The sequence below is a fragment of the Gavialis gangeticus genome, unplaced genomic scaffold (assembly GCF_001723915.1).
Source record: "Gavialis gangeticus isolate Ggan-Ray unplaced genomic scaffold, GavGan_comp1, whole genome shotgun sequence".
In the NCBI taxonomy this organism is placed as follows: domain Eukaryota; kingdom Metazoa; phylum Chordata; order Crocodylia; family Gavialidae; genus Gavialis; species Gavialis gangeticus.
In genome coordinates, this window is record NW_017729025.1 from 143,118,972 (window position 1) to 143,140,834 (window position 21,863).

Here is a 21,863-nt window from a genome sequence, read left to right on the forward strand (position 1 = left end):
CCCTTTCCTATAGGCTGTCCTTTCAGCTGAAAGCCTCTCCACACAAAAGGTATCAGCCAACTGAAGGTTTTATTCTGCAAAACACAGAATGCTGGCAAACTAAAAACAAAGCAAAGCAAGTTACTATGGTATTTATTGTTAAATGAAAAATCGAAAACTTGCTATTGATATTCTATACTGTGCATACTGAAATATTGTTATTAATTATTTGTACTACAGTTGCAACTTGATGTCTCGTATATCGTTGTATAGCACAGTGGAGTTCCAAACCAAGTCCCTGCTCTGAGGAGCTTACAGTCTACATGGATAAAACAAACATGGCAAGAAAGAAAGTGTTGCTCTCCCCCTTTTAAAGGTGAGAAACTGAAACCAAAAAGGAGTCTGGCAGACTCAGGAACTGACCTAGCCTACTACCATAACCACAAGACCAGCATTCACCTTAAGAAATAAAGTCTATGATAGAAGACATTTTTCCCTGAACCTTCCATCTCCCTGTGTTTTCAGTTTCACATCACTGAAAAATTGGAAAGCATTTAGCTTAAGAAATCACAGGCATTTCTGATATAGAATTTGCATGACTCTCCTTAACTGAATTTCAACACCAATATGCATAAATCAAAATGCTTGTAAAGAGACAATCTGGAACTCTTTGAGTTTTGGAGTATGTATACCAGCTAACCAATTGGTTAAGGCTTTCCTCCCAACAAAATTACCCTGAAAGGTCAACTTAACAGAGCAAAACAACAAGTTTGATGGGTTTGTAGAAAAAGCAGGGGAAAGAATAGGAGGAAACAGTATAGGAGCTACTAAAAGGCACAAGAAACCTTCAATTTGTGTAGGAGATTAGGATCTAAAACAGGGGTGTCAAACTCATCTGGCCCTATAGTCTGGATGGGTAGTGCAAGGCTGGGCAACATTAGACTCATGGACCCAACCCACTGCCTGCATTCCTGATCCAGCACAGCTGGCATCCACCCGGCTGGTCCACGACACCAGCCTGAGTCAGTGCCACGTGCACTACAGCCTGGCGCTGGTCTGACTACAGCCCAGAACCCAGCCCAAGTGAGTGCCACAGGCAACACAGCCCGAGACCAGCCCTAGCATGTTCCATGGGCAGCACAGCCTGGGACCCAGCCCCAGAATGCTGTGTATGGCACATGTCCTAGATACTGTGCACAGGGATGGTCTGGCTCAGCAAAAGGGGCATCACTAGCAGCTGGATTATGGATCTCCATGGGCCAGATTTGGCCTGCAAGCCATATGTTTGACATCCTTGGTCTAGAAGTTATCAGGAACAGAGCCAATGAATGGCAAGCTGGGCAGCTAGGAAGAAATGTAGGACCTAATAGATTGGATGGTATATTACCATAAATACATATACCTAACACATGGCAGGGGGAGGGTCAATGTTTCAGCGTCAGTTCTGTCCTTTTGTTTTTTGGGGGTTTTTTTTGCTTTATTGGACCACTTTGGCCACATACAAGTGTTTGAATGAACCACAGGAAGTCTTGTAGTCTTGTTCTCCCAATCGAAAAACCTACCAGGAGAGCATGGGATAAACAGCAGAGGGGTCAGGTGGGTGTTGGTGTTGCCAGTGGTACACAGCCAGGGGGCTCCCAGCATCCCACCATGCTCTCAGGTCCCCTGGCTTCCAGAGAGCACTGAGAGCAGTGCACAAGCCAATAGTACACAGGCCAACAGTGTCTGGCTGTTGGCACTCCCCTAGGGATGTCCTGCTTACATCCCCCCCCCTCCCACCCTGTTGTGAGGCTTTTGGAGGAAACCCAGAGTATGTCTCCTCTCTTCTCAGTTGCAGAAGTGTCAATTTCTGGGCCTGGATTTGGGTCCTGGTCTGGATATTTAGGTCTCAAGGATGTGGGGATCTAGAGCAGTGGTCTCCAAAGTGGAGTGCACAAGACGATCCACTGGGGTGCGGGAATAAAATATTAGAACTTCTATTTATATTTATATAAATATACATATATTGAGGGTGCATTCTCAAAATTTTTTTACTGATGGGGTACGCTAATATACATATACTGAGGGTGCGTACTCAAAAATTTTTTACTGAGAGGGGTGCGCGATCAAAAAAGTTTGGAGACCACTGATCTAGAGGGGTGTACATGTCGGCGTTGTGGGGGTCTGAGTGTGGGGGGTCTAGGTCTCATGGTTCTGGCAGTCTGGATCAAGTGCAGAGGACACAGATATCTCAGCAGCCTTTGTCTCTCTGCAGGCCTAGTGCACAATCGCAGAGCTGGTGAAAGGGGATGGGCTTTCCTGGCCCTGGGGCAGTTAGAGGGAGGGGTCTGCTCCATGACTGGCTGGAGCAGCAGATAGAACAGTGAATTCCAGCCTGAGTGACAAAATGTCCCCCTGGAGTTGGGATGGATGGAGGGAAGTAGATGCTGAAAGACAGAGCTGTGCCTTCTATCTCAATAGTAAGTGTACACATGCACTCCTTCTCCTGGGAGAAATTCTCAGGAGCCATTTCTACTGGGTTGCAATTGGGTTAATTTTCTTCTGGAACTGACATTTTTAGTCAGGGAGAAAACATGTTTGTACACTTCGGGTTTCTAAACAAAAACTGAGATTCTCCCAGTAGAAACATAACACTTGCACATAGTCTTTACTATTTGTTTTCTTTTAGTGGCTTTGATCAATTGATATGATCTTCATACTTTTCTGAAGTCAGTCATTCAGGTTTATTTTCCATTGAAACTGGAAAAATATCTGGAACCTAGTCCCTGATGTACTATACTATAGAAACATCCCTGAAGCCCATATTACATCAAAAAACCCATATTACATCACTTTTCAGGCTTTTTAAGACAACTAGTCAACAGGCTCATTTACTTCTAGATGCTTAACTGATGTGGGCCTCATTAAAAATGGATAGTCACCATAGAGTGGTATTCCCTATATTTAGAATATGAAATACCTCAAATACTACAAGTAAATTTAACTACTGTGGGAGGTAAACATCCAATTTAATGGTCATCACTGCATTTGTGTGAAAAAAAAAGAATCTACCAAATGAGTTGTTTTAAATCCTGCTTAACACAATGAGTCAGAGACATTTTGAGATGAAATCCCCCTTCTGCCATTTCTTCCCAAAAAATCATCACTAAGACTAAATTTTCTATACTGAGCACTCTCTGAGAAAAAGTAATTCTGGCCTGGTTTTAAATGATCAAAGGATAATAGGCTTACTTACAGCTTGCCTGAAATTATCAGGATTTCTCTAGTACTTTTGCATATTTAATTGGAAATCTCTAGCATCTTTTTTCTGAGATTGTGAGAAGTTCAGAAATTTGGAAACACAGGAGCTGCCATACTGGAGCAGAGCAATGCATTACCAAACCCTGTACCCTGTTTCCAGTGGCCAATATCAAGCTGGGGTAACAAGCCATGAACCTGACTCCTACTTAGAGAGGTTTTCTCAAGCCCATACATCAAGGGTGGCTTATACACCAAAGCAGAAGGAATTCTGTCCCTTCCAAAAGCTATTGGCAGTTACTGGGAGTATGCTCTTCTTGACAGAAGCTTAGAAATGAAGCTTAACTGGCACAGAAGAAGGGCAAAGGGCCTTGACTATTTACAGAAAAAGAAAGAATGCTACCATACTTCTCCCAGTGTCAAAGAGTCTGCACGTGGCTAAGCTTTAGAAAGAATCCCTTTACATTTTGTTTTACATGAACTTGTTGGCACATGTATGTTATAAATCCACAGGATTTGGGCATGCACTGCAGAAGGCAATTCAATGATAGCAGTATCATTATACTAGCATAATAGTAAGATGCAAACGTTATCAATCTTAGTCAGAGGGCCACCCCCCTTCCTTTTCTCCTGCAGCCTTCTAAATTAGACTTACTTTATCCTTGGAAACAGAACTTGTTCTGTTTTGTTCTTAGAAATATCAAAAAAATTAGGATTCATATTCACCAATGTGTGCATTTAATATGGACCTATTTTTAGAAGCTGAGGATATTCACGGCTCCAAGAAATAGGAGATGCATGTGCTCAGCAACATATACCAAAGCCTGTATTCTGTACTCTGAAGCCTTAAACTACTTCCTTCAAACCCCATCCAAACCCTCCCCTATGTCAGTGAATAACACTTTTTTCTAATAATAATCAGTTTTCACCTACTAAAACCATTCAAGATAACTTTGTATGTTGTTGTTATAAATGTTGAAGGAAAAGTCCTTCCTGCTTCATTTATGCTGCGTCAAAGCAAAATGTTTATTCATTTCACCCACAGGCAGTAAAGTCATCTCCTGTGAAAAGAATGTGTGACATAATTTACAGTAATATATTTATGCACATCTCTATTAAACAGCTTTCTCAGCATAATAGCTCATTTTTGGACTTTAGAATGAAGGGATTTGTACCCTTTGTTCTCTCTACACCTTTAGCACTAATAACTAATTCTCACAAAACTTCTGAGGAGCAATACACAAAGATGTCCAAACCCATGAGGCTATGATTCCCTGTGTGTAACATCTAATGGAGTCTGACAAAGAGCCATGGAGTGTCCTGCCCCACATCCAATTAAGAACAGTTCTGCAGAACCAAAAGCTGGGATTGGCTTCGGGGCATAAATATTTGCTTCTGTACCATCTCCGCACATGCCATGTTCATTCCATCCCCATGAGAAACATTGGCTACCTAAAGAGAGAGGAAACAAGAGTTGAAATGAGTGTACTGGTCATAAACAGACATGGATAAGCAAAAACAGTTATTTTATTGAAGTCTATGTGATCAAACTGTCTTTTAATTGGGTTCTAAGAAGTTCTGCCTGGCTGGGGAAGACCTTTGGTGATTTCATGGAACTGTAATGCAAGAGAAAAAGTCATGGTCAGCTTGTTCCATCCTGCTTCTTAACAAGTAAAAAGAAAGAAGGAAGTTAAAATAACACAGAGATCTGGAAGTAAAATTTAGCAAGATGGTTACTGATTATTTGTACAGGACCATAAAAGTATGCTGGACATTCAATAAGCAAAGGAAAATGCTTCCAAAAAGCTTACAATGTAGGTTCCTCATTCAGTAAGCTTCTCCAAGCAGGTGGCACCTTGTTATATGCACTGAACTGCAGTGCATACAGGGACTGCAAAATGAGGGCCTTTGTAGACAAAGCAGCAGAGGAAGGAAGCAATACTTAAGTACCATCATATTTTTATTTTGATTTTCACTCTACACCTTGCTGCTTTAACTTCCTTTTCTGCTTACCCAAGTTCTTGATAACTTGGCATAGTAGTTATTTATGACACTTTCCTTATCTGCCATAACATACTTGACTAATTGGCTTTATATTTCCCTGCTTTCTATTATTACTATTTATTTCTTACTTCTTACTCTTTTTGAACCAAATGAAGGTCTATGAATGATTCTTATCCTATACTACCTAAAAATCACACTATGGATTTGAGCCTTTTCCTATAAAAGGCTGGGACAAGAGAAAAATCTTTTACACTGAATGACCAGTATATCCCCTTTTTTTTCCTTTTCTCTCTCTCTCTCTATCATGTTTCATGCTAACCCCCTGGGAGGGCCACATACTTTTGCACCTTCACCATTTGTTTTAATGTGTACAAAAAAGGGTTTGTTTTTTTTTTAAAAAAGTTTCTCTCATTCTCTTTTGCATTTCTGCAATAAAACAGAAATCTACTTTATACTGTATACTGGTTCTGTGCATACTTCAGCTACATTCTATTAGCCTGGTATTACAGTTTTCTCTTTTTTGTAAGTGCTTACTAAAATTAAAATTCTATTAAAATCAGATACATTTAAACTCCAAACGTTACTACATTATGTAAATTGGTTTTCCAGTAACCCTTAAATGAGATGACTAAGAGGACAGACACGTTTCTTTGGGCAAATCTGATATCTTTTATTAGACCAACTAAAATTTTTGGAAAAATTGTTCTTTACAAACACTGACAACCCTGATGACTAAGAGGAAGCATTCATAATCTCAGAAGGAATAAGCATTGTCAAAGCTGAATATGTGTTTTACTAACAACCTGAGCTCTAGTACAAGTGCACATTTGGGGTCCATCCATTTTGATGCAGTGTCTGCTCTGATGCAGAAAAATACAGAATAAGCAACAAATGTATAACATCCAGCCATAAGCAAAGATCATCGCCTGACTGGGCAACTAAGGGTACATAGGAATTTATTTGTAAGGATGAGGGACAGGTTATAATCCATCAACAAATGAAAATCAACTTATACAAGCTAGAAGGAGACATTACTAACGATGACAAACTGAGGATTTTATTACAGGACACTCATAGCAAACCCCCTTCCCCCAAAATACTCACCATAGCACCACAAACAACTCCTTTTAGATAACAGTGAAAAAAAAATATCTCCATCCCACCAAATACATATATTTTGCCGGTGCATGCTCAAAATTTTTTTACTGATAGGGGTACGCGAATATACATATACATATATTGAGGGTGCATACTGCACAGGCTGTTTGCATTTACATTTGCATGCCATCCTTCTTTTGATATCTACTTCAGCCTGCATCTGCTTCCCCTGACCTGAGGAAGGGCACCCAATGCCTGAGAGCTTGTCCAACAGCTATCCCAATAAAAGTTGGTAAAATAAAAGATATCATAAAAAAGCCTTGCCTCTTGACATTTCCTGGACCATCAGGATTACAACACTCCAGCCCTAAAAAAGGTTCATGCAATGTTGACACTATATGCATTCACTCTCATTTCCTCCTAATGCCTTTATAGCTCTCCATAATGGTCCCTTGTTTCCTACCTAGTGGCTTCAGGATACTCCCCTTTTTTGTCCATCTCACATTCTTCCTCTCTCTACTTCTCCAAATCCATATCTTCCGAAAAATCAGCCCAAGTTGATCATCTCCCCGTTAATTTCTTCATATCATCCCTGACCAGAACTATGACTGGACTTGTTTGTGCCTGTTTGGCTTAGAGCCAGATTCTGAAACCCTCACTCAAGATTAGTAATAAATACTCTTTGCTCTATGAAAATACAATTGATTTCAGCAAGACTGCTCATGGTTGAAGGCACTACTCAGTGAGTGCATCTACACATGCAATTAGCATGTAGCAATAAACTCCAGTGCAGTTTGCATTGGAGTTTATTGCTCCCAGGTGCAGTGTTTACACAAGCACCTGGGACTCCAGCATGTAGAGCAAAAGCAGAGCAGCCCTGGCTGGCAGAGGGTCTGGGGTGAGGTCAGCCTGCCAGCCTAGGGCTGCTCCACCCTGACTCAATGTGTTGTAGAGGAGCTGGCAGGGGCATGAGGGTGCTACAGTTTGGGGCTAGCTGGCAGGCAGCCCCCACACTGCAGCACCCTTATGCCCCACCAGCCCTGGTCACCATTTACACGTGTTTTGGTGCACGTAACTACTCCACTGTAGGACAGTACTTGTCCCGGACTACAGCTGAGTTAATTAATTGACTGCACCCTAATTCAGGCACACACATAGATGGTGACACTTTACTGGGGAGCTAACAAGTCAGGTGAGTAAAGTCAGCTGCAGTAAAGTGCATGTGTAGATGCACCCAGTGTAAACCACAGTATCTGAATCTGGCCCTTACTGTATAGGTTTCAGAGCAGGGATTATTTCTGGCCTTCCCTGTAGCCCAGTCCTCAGATGCACTTAACAACTTCAACAACAGGAGTCGCAGTTGCTCAACAACTCATATAAACAGACTTCAGGAGCATAAAAACTGTAAATTAATGTCATTGTACACATTAAGGAAGCAGGCTGTACAGTATCAGCCAAAAACACAGTTCATATGGAAAAATGGACTTAAACCAAAGCCATCTTACTGGACTGCCAGCTGCCCAGCTTTTAATGGGTTCAGGATTAAATTTGTATGTCTAGCTCAGCCTCTCCAAATCAATTATACAGCTCCTGCAGTACAATGAATATTCAGACATCGCTTTGGACTTGTTCTGAGCTTCTTCAATAGCAACACTGAAAATCAGAAGCTACTGGACCCTCATATCGATTAGTCCCTCTTAAGACATTCAAAATAATACTAAAAGACTAAGGCCATGTGTAGATGAAAGGAGGGGCATGCGTGCACAACACTTTAAAGTGGGTTAAATGCTTTTGCACCACTTTAATGGTGTTGTTGTTTGCACGTGTCGGCAACGTATAGCACAGTAATTCTAGCCGTTGTAGCAAATTCAGTGGCATAACGTGCCTTAAATGACTTGGGATGCAGCAAACTAAAACTCCTCCGAGAAGTTTTAGTTTGCTGCCCTACAGCTGTGAAGCGAAGCACCAGGCTCTGTGCACGTCAGGGGCCATGCAGGAAGCCCATACAGGCAGCCTGGCAGGAGCCCAGGAAGGCAAGTTCTGCTCAAAAAAAGTGGTGAGCCTGATCTTTTTTTCCCCTGGAGCCTGCCTGCCTGCCTGAGCTGCGCAGGGGCCTGGTGGTTCCCTCCGTGGCTGCAATGCCCCCCAGGACTGCCCAAGCCGGGTGCATGTGGGCAGGTGCTGCCTGGGGGGTGGCCACCACTGCTGTGGAGGGAAGCACCAGCCTCTCGCGCAACCCAAGGACTGCCATGAGTGCAGCTGGGGGAGCAGGGCGGGGGGCCGGGGGGCTTGTGCAAAGCCCCCCACACAGTGTGGGGCAGTGGGGGGCAACAGGGATTGCCCCCCACCTGGCAGCACCTGCTGAGTCGGGGCTTTTTCTTTCAAAGTGCTGGGAGCTGGGGCAGGCAGGGCAGCCTTTGCCAAGCTGGGAGACCACGCTGGGGATGGGCCTGGGTGATTCAGTTTACAGACACAAGAGAATCATATTGAATGAATGAATTAATTAATATGTGGATATTTTTCCACAAGCAACTGAGCCTCTGTACTAAGAGAGGTCAGTTAAACTTCCCTGTGCCTCTGTTTTGTCATCTGTAAAATGGGAAACAAAGTCACTCCACAGCTTGTACTATCAGGTAATGAATACTGAGGTTAGTGGTATCCAGCCAATCCAACTGAAGTAGAGGTGGCACCAAATAGCTGCATTTAAAAAGTTCTCTGACTCCTGGATGAAATCATGAGGAATGAGTTTGCAATTGTGTGTAGGTCACAAACAAATCTGAGATGCAAAGGCTGTCCCCAAACTTCTGCTGTTGTATGGTGGTCACAGTCTGGCAAAGGTTGTGACTCACAGTTATGAGTGCATTATATTGCAAGCTTACACTTTCCTCAAAGGAAATAATTACAATAAATAAGTCAATTGAAAAAAAAAATAGTCAGCATGCCTCCAATTAAGAGTAACTAATTAATGGTAGAAATGCAGATGAGAGGGAAGCATAATTAAGAATCACCAGTGCTTATTTTTTTTTAATTAACAATTGAAAGTCTATTGAATTTAAGATTCTGGAGAGATTAGAACAAGCAGCTTCATTTTGCTTGTGAGTTTAAATAAGAGCATTTGTTGCTCTCTTGGCAGGTTTTCATGGTAAGGGAAAGATTTTAAGATAAGCATTTTTCAAACTACTGTTTTTCTTCTTTCCTTCCTCCCTATTACACTATCCCAGTCAAAGCAAGGGTTACAGGTTTTCAAGATTTACAAGATTTCACTGACTATAGCAGTTTCCTGGAAACACTGATAGGGAGAAGACCGATGGAGGTAACTAATTCTGACTGATCTGTTTGAAGCAGGACTTTTCTCCCTTTACAACACACTAACAACACTTTTGCCTTTCTAGGACTAACTCTGTCTCTCAAGGATCAAGCCGTTCAAACAATGTGAGAAAGTTAGGAAGATAATGATTTCTTAAGCACCAGTCTGTGATCCCTAGATTGGGAGATCATTATCCTTTAGGCTAGGGACAGAAATTACACTGGTGTAAATTACTGGAAACAGGTTCAAATCTGTAACAGAACAGAAGTGCAGGGCACCTATACATGAGCACTGAGGCTGCTTTGACGTGCTGGAATCAATTAATTGCCTCCTGCACCTTGTGTATCAGTGTCCTGGTGCTTCAAAATGGTGACGGGGCACTTGAATTAAAGCTTGTCGAATGAGCTTTAGTTCAAGTGCCCCCACTGCCATTTTTAAGCATGGGAATGCTAACACAGGAGATACGGTGGCATTTTAATTAAAGCAGCAATCAGAGCCACTAGAATTAAAGCACTGCCTCCCCCAGCCCCAGAGCACACGTAAAAGTGCCCTCGGGGTACATAAACTACTTTCAAAGTGGCTGAAACTAGTTTATATAAACCTGGATGGATATAGCATCAGACTTAGCTGATTTAGGTTAAATCAGTTTATTGAACTTCTGTTCCAGACCCCCTCAAGATTCAAGTTAACTCACAGTCCCTCAGCATCCCAGGATGCTTTGCACATCCCCCACAAACCTCCCCTCACAGGGTGGGCAGGCTAGCCTTGGCTCAAGCTGTCTGCTCCAGTTGAGCAGGGAGGCATGATCCTGTGCCCCGTGACTTCTGACCTAGGCCACTGTAGGCATGTGGCTACACTTTTGGAATCAGTAGTGAATGCCTGTTCACTGGCTTAGCATTTCAATCTAAGTATCTTAGACTAACCTGTGAAGACTGAATTAATTCATCCTCAGGCTTTTTGACTATCTGTACTTAGCCCTAGTGATGGTGTACTGGGGTCACGCTTAACCAGCAGTTAGCTTAGTTTTCATAAGAGCTTTCCACTCTGCATTTCATTGTATGCAAAAGAATGTACAATGCATTATACAATCACTTACAAGAACCATTACTAGGCATGTTGTGAACATGCAGAAGTCAACATTCAGGAGTTAGTATTAAGTAAATACAATGTAGCACACAAAATATAGCGCTTTCACCTTACAGGGCAAGAAAAGCAAGTCCTATTTATAGGGAATATAATTTTGGTAATTTAACATTTTTGCAACAATTTACTCCTGCCACACTTGTTGCTTTTGCTGTGAGCTTTGTTACTACACATTCTAAGTGATTAGTCCAACGCACAAATGTCATTTTTTGTATTGGGACTCCCTATTTATTTAACTGGAGGAGTTTCACTCAGCTCCAGCAAAGCCAAATGAGCTGAGACCATTAAGTTTTGAGCTATCTGGAATAATTCACTGCTAAATGGAATTATTAGTGAGACAGTAAATATTTAAAAAGAGATAAGAAATGGAAAAATAGGTGATTTACCATTTGGACTGATTATATAATGTCTAACTAGATTGTTTTTAGAATGTCACTGAGGGGTTTAAACACATCTTCCTGAGGCTAAAGAATGTCTGACAAATCTCTTATTGCCTTTATTAGTAAGAGTAAGAAGAAAAGCTGACCAAAAAAAGGATTTTTATACATAATAGGCTATTATGTATACCTGCAGCATACCTTAAGTCAACAGAAGTAGATAACAGACAATAAAGCCTGGGGGAAAAAGTACAAAAGTGGACAAGTATGAAGGAACTAATTTGTGAATGGTTACTGAGAGCAATAATTAAGAACTGGAAGGGAGAGCCAGTGAAGGAAATAAAAAAGGGATGGGATATAGGAAATGGTCAGAACAACAGGCCAAAAAGATGATATTGGCAGCAGTGTTTTGAATGGACTGGAGGGAAGGGAGTTTGATGTTGGAAAGTCAAGGGAGCAGAACCTGTGATAATCAAAAGGAGAGCTGATGACTGCTTGACCATTTGGACAAGAATTTAAGTGGTGCAAACCAAAAAAAAAAAGGCAGGGGTGCTACATCTTAGAAATGTCAGGAAGGAAGCAGTAGAATTCTTCTGTTTCAGTCTGGCATAGCCAAACACCAGAAGCATATCTAAGGGGGGAGAAGTGGTGCAGTTGTACCCCACTTTGATTCATGCTCTACCCAAAGTTTAAAAATAACTGTGGCAGTGGCAGCAGCATTTCTATTCAGGCAGAAGTGAGGGAGTCAGTTAAGGTTCATTATAATACACCTGATTTTTTCTAAACACTCCACTCAACATGTGTTAACAACCCTCTCTCCTTTTAATGGTCTTCAGTGGTTCCACTAATCAAGCTATCCTTTGCTCTGTGGCTCTGCTGTTTTTTAGCTTCTCTTATTGTAACATTTATATTATAGCCCTGAAGGCTGCTTTTAATGCTACCTAAAAGCATAACTCAGTTGTGGAAATAACTTTCAATGAGGTACTGGATATACCATCAAAATGCTGATGACAGCTAGATTTTGTTTTATCAATCTGAAAGAGATGTTAATTAAATTTTAATGACTGTAAGACTAATGAAATCTCTTTAGATTACTTTTTGCCCAATTTGTTGCGGTTTTATACATAATATATAATATAGCAAGTAAATGCACATCCTAATAAAGTTTTATTTGTTTTTGCTTCTATCTTAAACAGAATAATGTAGCCCAAGATGCCTTGCCTATTAGTAAAGCATCTCATTTCTTTTTAACTGGAGAAAAATGTATGTTCTGGTATATGTGATGGTACACCACCCCATCTGCACCCCCTTTCCAAAAGCCTCAATCCACACATGCCCAGACCTTGTTCCTGAGTAACATGGAGGATGGCATAGTTTCCTAAACTAGGGAAAACAGGAGAATGAAGGAAAAGACAAGAAATTCAGTTTGTGCTGAATTATGTTCCGGTGGATGGAGTGGCTTGCAGGAGAAGACCATCAAACAGACAGGACAAGAGACAGCAGTGTATGCCAGGAGTTGAGAGGCAGGTTTGTGAATCTTTAGTGGGGGCACTGAAGTTCAAGTTACATGAATAGTTGATGCACTTACAGAAGGGACACTGAGGAAGACAGAAGTGAGCCAAGGGCAATGTCTTTTTCAAGAGTACTTAGTTACAAATCACCAGACCAAGCAAGTGCCTTTTACTCTGATTTCCTTTTTATATATGTATATATTTAGTTTGTTTTCTGTTTGATCCTGCCTGTTCCAAGTTCTTACTGTTAAAGTCTCGAAGCTGCCAGAGCAGACCCACATGCTTTCAGGAGGAAATTCAGGTTTTATGAACATGACAACCAACAACAAGGCTATGTGCCATCTCCCTCCGAGATGAAACACCATTACAGTGATATGCATTAGTACAGCTACAAATTGTTTGTAACTGGATTTACAACAACCACTACTACATATGCTTACATCTAGTGACTTGTGCATGTGGTAGGGAGGGAGGCAGAAAATTGTTCCATCTCAGTGAGTTAAATAGAATAACCTTTTTGCACAGACTTATTACATTGCTATCTCCCACTTCCCGTGTAAAGAATAAATATTCAAAGCATTAATGAAACCAGAGGATTCAACAGACCAATCCAATACATATGCAGAACTTCACTTAGCATGCCAGATATAACCCAGTATACCAGAGATCTGCATTTGTCCCTAAAATCCCAAATACTGAAAAATGGCAAATGGGAGGCCTGTCTCCACAGTGCAGGTACAGTTTGCTTAGGTCTGAAACTTTATCACCTAAACCCAGGCAGAAATCTGGCTGAATCTATTTACTTCAGTCACATGAGTCTGAGGAATAAGCCCTTAGATTTTGTGTCTAGGAGGAAAAAAACACACTTGTATTTAAAAAGAAAAGTGCACCACATTGCATTGCAATGTGCTATATAAAAATCATATTATTGTTCTAATATCTAAGACACCATAACTGTTTAGATAGTCCTCATATTTGAGGATTTTATGCTACAGGCAAGAAGTACTACTACAAGCAAATAGGATACTTGCAATAAATGCAGGTTAGTTTGGGGATTTTATTAAGAAAAAACCTTGAAAAGCAGGTAAGCTGAAAATTCTTGTATCTTGTCAGATTCATTTTAGTCAGTTCTTACTTTCATTCATTATGGAATCACAATGATTTTTGCAGTTTTGCTTTGAAGTGGATAGGTACATTTTCTTGTACATTCCTTTTCACTCTTGTTTGAAAGTATCCAAAACTAAAAAAAGCAAAACACAGCCAAAACTTCAGTTTTTGCAGGTTTCTAGTTAGTAGGCACAGATTGTTTTCAGATGACCAGAGTCCGTAAGATCACCAGCGGAAATTATGAATAGACCACCAAGGGTTGCTTTAAACCCAGCTCAGGTTTACTATAGTCACACGGGCCGCTTGTACACGTGACGACAATTAAAAACCCACCATTTCAATTTAGGGGCTTCCATCACTGTTACGATGAGAGGTCCTTTTTCTTTTTTACCATGGAGCCTGCCCACATCTGTAGCCAGGGGGCAAGCTGCTGGTGGGCCTAGAGGCCCCTGAGCTGCATGGGGGCCCCAGTCCTTCCCTCCATAGTGGTGGCGCCCCCTGGGACCACCTGGGTGGGCTGCTAGTGGGTGGATATAACCGAGGGGGAGGGGGGTACTGCCACCATGGAGGGAAGGTCCAGGGCCCCCTGCAGCTCAGGGGCCAGTGCCAGCTCACACCCTGGCAGGGGGAGAGGTGGGCAGGCTCTGCGCAACAAAAAAAGGAGCAGGCCCCTTGCTGCTTTTTTTTTTTTCCTCCTCAGCAGAGCCTGCTCATGCCAGCTGCCAGGGCCATGCAGCCCCTGAGGTGCAGGGGCACCCACTCCTTCCCTCCACAGCAGCGGCACCCCCCAGGGCTGCCTGGGTGGGGTGCTAGCTGTGCGGGTGCTGCTCCAGCTCACAGGGAGCACCTGCCAGATCCAACTCTCCCCCCGAGCCTGCATGGGGAGCACCTAATTTGAAAGCCAGCTTACAGATCTTTATACAGTCCAGTATTTCTCCTTTACATTATATATATGAAGTCTCTTAGTCTACTGGGGCAATGATTTTACACCAGTAGGACTCAACTAGTTCTAATGTATTCACTTCTAGTTTGTGGTAGGAAAGCAAAATTGCACACACTAACCATGAAAAATTGCTAAGCAATTGCTAAGCAAAGATTTAAGTGTTCAGTAAGCTTTAAACTTATGGCCTGAAAATGGCTAGATGGTATGAGTCAGAGATATCAAACTTACCAAGCCTTGCCAGGCATATGACTGGAATGGAGACAGTCCACGGCTCAGACTGGGCCCACAGACTGGCTCTGCATGCCACATCCAGCAAGTAGGGCCACTGAGTACTGCATATGGTGTACAGGCCCAATCCAGGGCACACCTGGATTCTAAGGTATCACTGCACACCAAATCCAGCTTACAGACTGTATCTTTGACATCCCTGGTATAAGCATCATTTTAGAACAGTCGCCATCTAGAAGGTGGACTGACTCTCAGTATATGTATTGTACCCTGCATAACATGGCTTTGAATCTTGGACAGAATCTGTGAACCCTACTGTAAACAAATCAATATGAATGACCTCCTTATCACAAGTTATGAGAAAAAAGATGATCATAATGACATATTTGAGTATATAGGTATTATGTGAACATGAATTAGTGCTTGGAGTAGGCTAAATGGACAATTAGACTATAGTATATGTAATTTGGAATCCATCCACTTAGTTTTGCAACCATCAAAGTCAATGTCTTTCCTATGCAGCCAAGGTAGGAAATGGGAGCAGGACGGATGTACAAAGTATCTAATCTCTCAGGTTGCTCTCACTGTTGTAGTATCCAAGCTCTAATTCAGAATGCTAAGTGTCCAGTTTCTGAAGAAAAAAAATAGCAGTAGGAAGAACATCCTGTTTACAATAATGGAATTATATATACAGTAGTGGATGAGGCCTGAAGCAGCAGCTAGGAACAAGGATGGAATGAGGCACGTGTATAATGTATATACACAAGGTGTCCATAAATTAGCAATTTATTTAGCAATGAATGAAGACAGAGAAACAACACCTGGGCTAGGGACAGACATTCAAAAGGCCCAAGCCTGAATTTATTCACTCTTCGCAGGTTAGTTTATGCTGTGCAGCTTAAACTGATTAATAGCTGGACAGACATGCTCTGTTAAACCAGGAAATGCAGGCACACGCCTGCAGTGCCTCAAGCCAGAAGCCAGGCAGCACTAGAGCATGCCTGCCACTCACTGCCAAAGGGGAGGGAGGAGAGAAGCCCTCCAAGACTCTCACCCATCCCTGCTGAAGCGGAGCGGGTGTGGCCAGGCACCAGCCCCGGCTGGCATACAGGGTTTGAGGAAAAAGTCCTTTCTCTGAAGCAAGATACTTAACACAGTAATTTGCAAAGCAGATAACCGGAAACTATCAAAAACCTTTGTCTAAGCTAATATACAGCCCAGTAAAACACAGCATACACAACTTAATCTAATTTAAAAAGTAAACCAGAAAGACAAGAGTTAATCTTACTAATCCTGAGGGCAGAGTGTCTCCTTACACTACAGTAAGGCATTCAGAAAGGCTTTGTTTACATGTTCTGCTTCATAATATAAATGTAGCTTTCTGCATTATTTGGTGCAACTTCTCTTAACTAAATCTCCAGCATGTGTTTTCATCACTGATGATTGTCAGGTCTTTGCCAACACTTTCCACCTCTCAGTCTGGTCCTGCAAGTCTTAGCTCTGGGCTCAGAGCTGCAGCAGGGCTTGGATCTGCATGAAGATCTGCTTGCTTCTCTCCCCTGCTCAGGGACCACTGTGCAAGCCACACAGACTGCAGCCAAAACCCTGGCATTCGGGGGAGAGAGGAACAGAGGAAGTGATTAACTCCATCCCTGCCTGTTTGAAGGCAGGCCAGAGAGGTACGGCTGGGGCTGGCAAACTGCAGCTGCAGTCCCCAGGGTTTGCCAGCCGAGGGAGAGGCAGGCAGGGGGAGAGGGGTCAGCATTTGGCCACACCCTGCCCCTGTTCTGGCTAGAGAGCAGAGGGGAGGGGCCAGTTCTGCTGTAGAGCAGAGAGCCCTGCCCAGCCCAAGAGCATGCTGGGATGCTGGGAGAGTGTGATTTATCTTAAACCAGCAAGGGGTCTGGGACAGACATTGCATAAACTGGTTTGAACCGAATCAGTTAAGTTTGATACTACATTTAACCAGGTTTATTTCAAACCGGTTTATGTGCACTGAACGCCTGTTCTATTACAGATTTAAACCAGTTTCTGATCACTTAAGCAGTTTATGTGTAATGTCTGTCCCTAGTCCTGAGGTACATATAAAAAGGCTAGCAGATGAAGAGAATAGTGGCTGGGGGGAAAAAACAGTTCTCTGTTTCGTACAACCAGATACATCATATTCTGCATTCTTTATCACATAAAGGAAGTTTTGAACATCATGCTAATAATGGTGCACACTCACAAATGCAAACTTTGCAGACAGGCATAAGTAGTAAAGATATTCTGCTGTTCTGGCAGGGCATTCCCAAATCACGATGTGCCTCAGTCATTACAAAAGTCCTGGCATACTTATTCTGAACAAGTGTTTCACATTTTTACATGGAACAGACTTGGTATGTGTTACTATTCAAGGTACTTCATGCATGGTTATTTTTCCCCCTTATTTATATATTGCCATGGATGTTAAAAGGAAACCCATTGAAATTAAATCCATTAAAAAAAAATCTGAATATTCCTTGGTGCAGCATAACCTCATAAATCCAGCATGCTCAGGACCAAGCACCTGCCAGAAATTTAAAAATTACAGATTTTTTAGGAGTGGCAGCCACACGTGAAGCAGGGACACAGGGTGGTGGATGGCAGTGGCGTGCAAGCTTCCCCCTTTGCTGCTCTGGGACTGGCCGTTGCTATTCCCCAATGTACTGTATTTTTAAAAAGTACTGAATTTTTGAGAATTTTGGATTTTTGATATCCGGATTTATGAGGTTATACTGTACCTGCAAAAGCTGGACCCTAAATTTATGTTTCCCTACTGAAGTCTGAATATCATTTTAATATCACCATTAAAATGCTATCTCTGCAGGGCTTTTAAGGCTGGTGGGAAAGAGCTATTGTCCAAGGGTTAATGGTTCACATTTTGGATTTCAGTTTGTTTTTACAAAGCTAAGACAAACCTGGAAGCACTTATTAAGGCTACGCACAGAACATAGGAGTGATGTGTAAGCTATCTTCCAGGTAGTTTCAAAAGCCCACTTCAGTTCACTCTTCACTGGAAAACACCTCTAACTTAACACAAAGCCTAACATAAGCTCAAAATTTCAGTTGTGCAGGGAAAGAATTGATCTTCCTCATTGACAAAACACGAAGGTCACAGTGCACATGAAACACAGCAGCTGCCGTGCCAACAGGATTACTCATTAAAAAAGACCTTGTTTTCAATGTCTGTAATAAAAGAACTAATCTTTCAGCTAGGCTCTCTGGAGTATAAGGCAAAACTCCTGACAAAGAAATTATCCACTAGGAAGATTTATCTCAAGATTCTGCAGATGACTCAATAGCATGTGGTCCATTGGGATACTGGGCATGGCAGAAAGTGACATTCATGTTCAGAAGTTATATTCCTACCCCTAAACATTCTGATGAATAAATATACCAGAACTTTGCTTGAATGGTGCAAATAGTGAAAATAACATGACTTTTTCATCATGGCTAGGGATGTATCTTACACATAAACTGGTTTAAGTCATCAAAAACTGGTTTAAACCTGTAACAGAACAGCAACTCAGTGCACAGAAACCAGTTACAAAATGGCTGAAACTGGTTTAAGATAAACCTGGTTGAATGTAGTATCAGATTTAACTGATTTGGGTCAAACCGGTTTATGAAACTTCTGTCCCAGACCCCTCCCTGGTTCAAGTTAAATGGTTCACAGTCCCCCAGCATCCCAGCATGTTTTTCAGCCCTGGGTTGGGTTACGCTGTCTGCTCCAGACAGCAGGGCTGGTCCCACCCCTCTACTCTGAAGCAGTGAGGGCTGGCTGACAAGGGAGTGGGAGGGCAAGTCCGACTGGGGATGCAGTCCAGTCTCCAGGACCGAGGGGGACCTGCCCCCCCAGGCAAACCGTGGCTGGGATCTGAGACCATGGAGGGGGATTAAACACACCTTCCCCTGCTCAACCTTACTGCTGGCTGCAACTGTGGTCTACAAATCCCAGAGGCACCTGGAACCAGGAAAAGGAAGTGATAAGCAACCCTGCAGAGTCCTGCTGTTGTGATTTTGGACTACAAATCCCAGAGACCTCAGGGGCAGTAGGAAGAAGAAGTGAACACACAGCCCATGCTGGCTACATGCCAGAGAGCAGTGCTGTAGTGCCCCCCTGCCCTGGCCTGAGCCACTGCAGGCATGTGGCTGCATTTCCTGAATCAAAGGTAAATGTTTACTTCTGTTTCAATTGAATCTTTACAGCTTAGACTAACCTGCAAAAAAGGAATCAATTCAGCCTTGGGCTTTTTGAACATCTGTACTTAGCTTATACGTTCAAGTTAAGATCTGTTATCCTTACTCATGCTATTATCAGATTGTTGATTTCAGTGAAGTTGTATGATAAAAAACTGCCTGTGAAGGACAGTACAACTCAGTCTGAGTAAGGGTAACAGAAGTTGGCTGCTAAGTGGAAGATCCTTTCACAGAAGTAACGTGGCCAAAGTGAGCTGTAGAAATACAGCTACCAGGGACGTGGGCCGTAATGGAACCAATCGTCCATTGCTTGCACTGGTGTGGAGTCATTTACACAAGTGTGATGTGGGTGTATACTACCAAATCAGTATGGTAGGACTTTAAACCCAATCTGAACTGATATAAATGAATAAGCAAGGTTTGGGCAACAGGGTCAAAGCTCTTGGTTTTAGTTACTTAAAATCTAGTGCACTGACTCTAAATCCTGAGATAGCACTTTGAATCTGATGCCATCTTGCAAACACTGTCAGGTAAGGGTCTAGATACCATGGTGATGAGTGCAGCATAAAAACAGTCAGACAGAATCATCCAGACTGCATTATTATTACCTGCTGAGTGCAGACAGCACATACATTATACAGAACAGAAAGCAAAACAGGTTTGTCTATGCTTTACCAGGGTTCATAATGCTAGTATTGCAGTATTTTTCTGCTTCACTGGTTGAAATTAGAAACAAAATACTCAATATGAAGCTTTATGCTTCTTGCCCTTGAATATAGTCCAGGGAAGGGATGACTTGACAAAAAAAAATGGTCAAAGAACCATAGGTTTGTTTTTTTTCCTTTTGCATTGTATTGACATATGAGATTTTTAGGTGCTGCTAATGTGCTCGCAGTGCTATATGAAACAGTCCCTTCAAAAAAAACAAAAACCAAAAAATAATAGATAAAAGAATATACGGTATGATCACATCTACTTAAAAATTCTCTTTTTTCTGCAGCTATTTCTTGCCCTAGAGGTTGATTTCCACTGAATAATGAGGAGCTTCTGTTTAAAAAAAAAAATTATAACAACCTTTTTAACAGGAGTATATATGGAATCCTACATAATTCCAATTTATTCTTTCCAAGGTAAAAGGAAAAGCTTGCATTTTAAATTCTGGGATGCATATAAGAATGGGAGGTGTGATCATATGCGACTGAATGAAATCTAAAAATAAAATTGCTTGTTGTATTAAACAAAGGAGGGATTTTTGCAATGAGTCACAAGAAATCTGAGGTGAATTCCAGGGCTCACTTCAGGAAGAGAAACACATCCGAAGTCAAAGGCAGACAGGGCAAATGCTGGGTAAGTTTCCACTTTTCCCATTGATACAATGAGATTTTTATGCAGTCAGTTGTTTATGCAAACATTGCCTCAGCAGTTAAAAATAGTTGCAGCTCAATGGAGAACAGGGAGGCAGTCAGGAATTCTGATTTAACAGGTTTCAAGTGCTACTGAACAGCCTGAAATCCTGGACCCATGGATTTAGTTGGGATGTCCCCAAACCAGTCAGAGGGCTCACTGTGGGCTAGTTTACCCACTACTGTGGAAGACTGCAGCCTATGGTGAGTCTGCACTTTCACAGCTCAGTTGCTTCCAATACCTAAGGTAACTAGTTTAAAGTTACCTTGGGCATGCCTATAATATACCATAGTTACTGCTTCTCCTCCCCATCACCAGTGTGAATGAAGTATAGATGTACCTAATGGCAAAATCCCTCCCTAACATCTGTGGGCCAGAATTTCACCCACTATCTCAGTCTTAGCTTTTTTGTCCAAAAATTCTACTGCCACAGGAGAGATTTAGGAAAGAAGGCAGGTGGGTAATTTTACTTTGTCACCTTTACTATTACAAATAACATTTTCTTGGTCTCAGATCGTGGTTCAGAGGGAAAAACCACTAATGTGAGCAGGAGTGGGAAAAGCTACAATACTGTATCCAGCCAAGGCTGAGATTCCTTAGCATAAAACCTATTCATCCTGGGAGTAGTCTCAACTTCCTCATCGCTAAAACGTGCTGACCTCAAGCAAGTCACTCAATTTCCCACCTCCTGTAAAATAAAAATAATGGCACCTCCATGACTCACTATAGTTAGTAGGATAAGTTCCTTAATTCTCAAGAGTTGCTCAGATACTTCAGTGATATTTACTCAAATCCAAGGTGAAGTTCCCCACTTCCTCCTACCCCCCAAGTCAGCATGGGAAGAAAACAGTCTCATCTTGTATTTGAGTACCAGCCCAGGACCAGGCAGCAGGTCAGCTACACTTTGGCCCCAGGGCTGAAGCCGGAGCAGAACCATGGCCTGCCCTGGGCCAGGATGGCTGGTTTGGTTAGGGAGGGGGCATGCAGCTGGAGGGTGGCAAGGGAGAGTGCTAGGGTGGCCATCATATAGGACATTCCAGTTTTCTGCTACTCTGTCCTCTTTTGATACAAAATCCAACACCTTTATGTCCCAAGAGAAAAAAAGAAGACATAAAGGTGTCCGGTTCTGTATTAATAGAGGACAACCAAACTGTCCTCTATGATGGCCACCCTAGAGAGTGCAGTGGGGAGGGCAGGAACCTGCATCCTACCCCCATGCCTGTCCCTGCCCCCCACCCACTGACTTCCCCGCCTGCCTCCAATCTCTTTAAAAAAAAAATAGCTTGAAAAGCTACTTCTGTTTT

The 21,863-nt window shown here is 42.3% G+C and overlaps 1 protein-coding gene across 2 annotated transcripts in view; it reads right to left on the bottom strand.

Moving 5' to 3' along the window:
- Positions 1-3,937: 3,937 nt before the first annotated feature.
- Positions 3,938-21,863, bottom strand: part of SERGEF (secretion regulating guanine nucleotide exchange factor) — a 355,234-nt gene continuing 337,308 nt past the window's right edge. For both annotated transcript variants that reach the window (XM_019519675.1, XM_019519674.1), the window contains one exon: positions 3,938-4,668. In XM_019519675.1, coding sequence (XP_019375220.1) covers positions 4,481-4,668 — 188 coding nt within the window. In that variant the 3' untranslated portion in view covers positions 3,938-4,480. The remainder of the gene's footprint in view (positions 4,669-21,863) is intronic.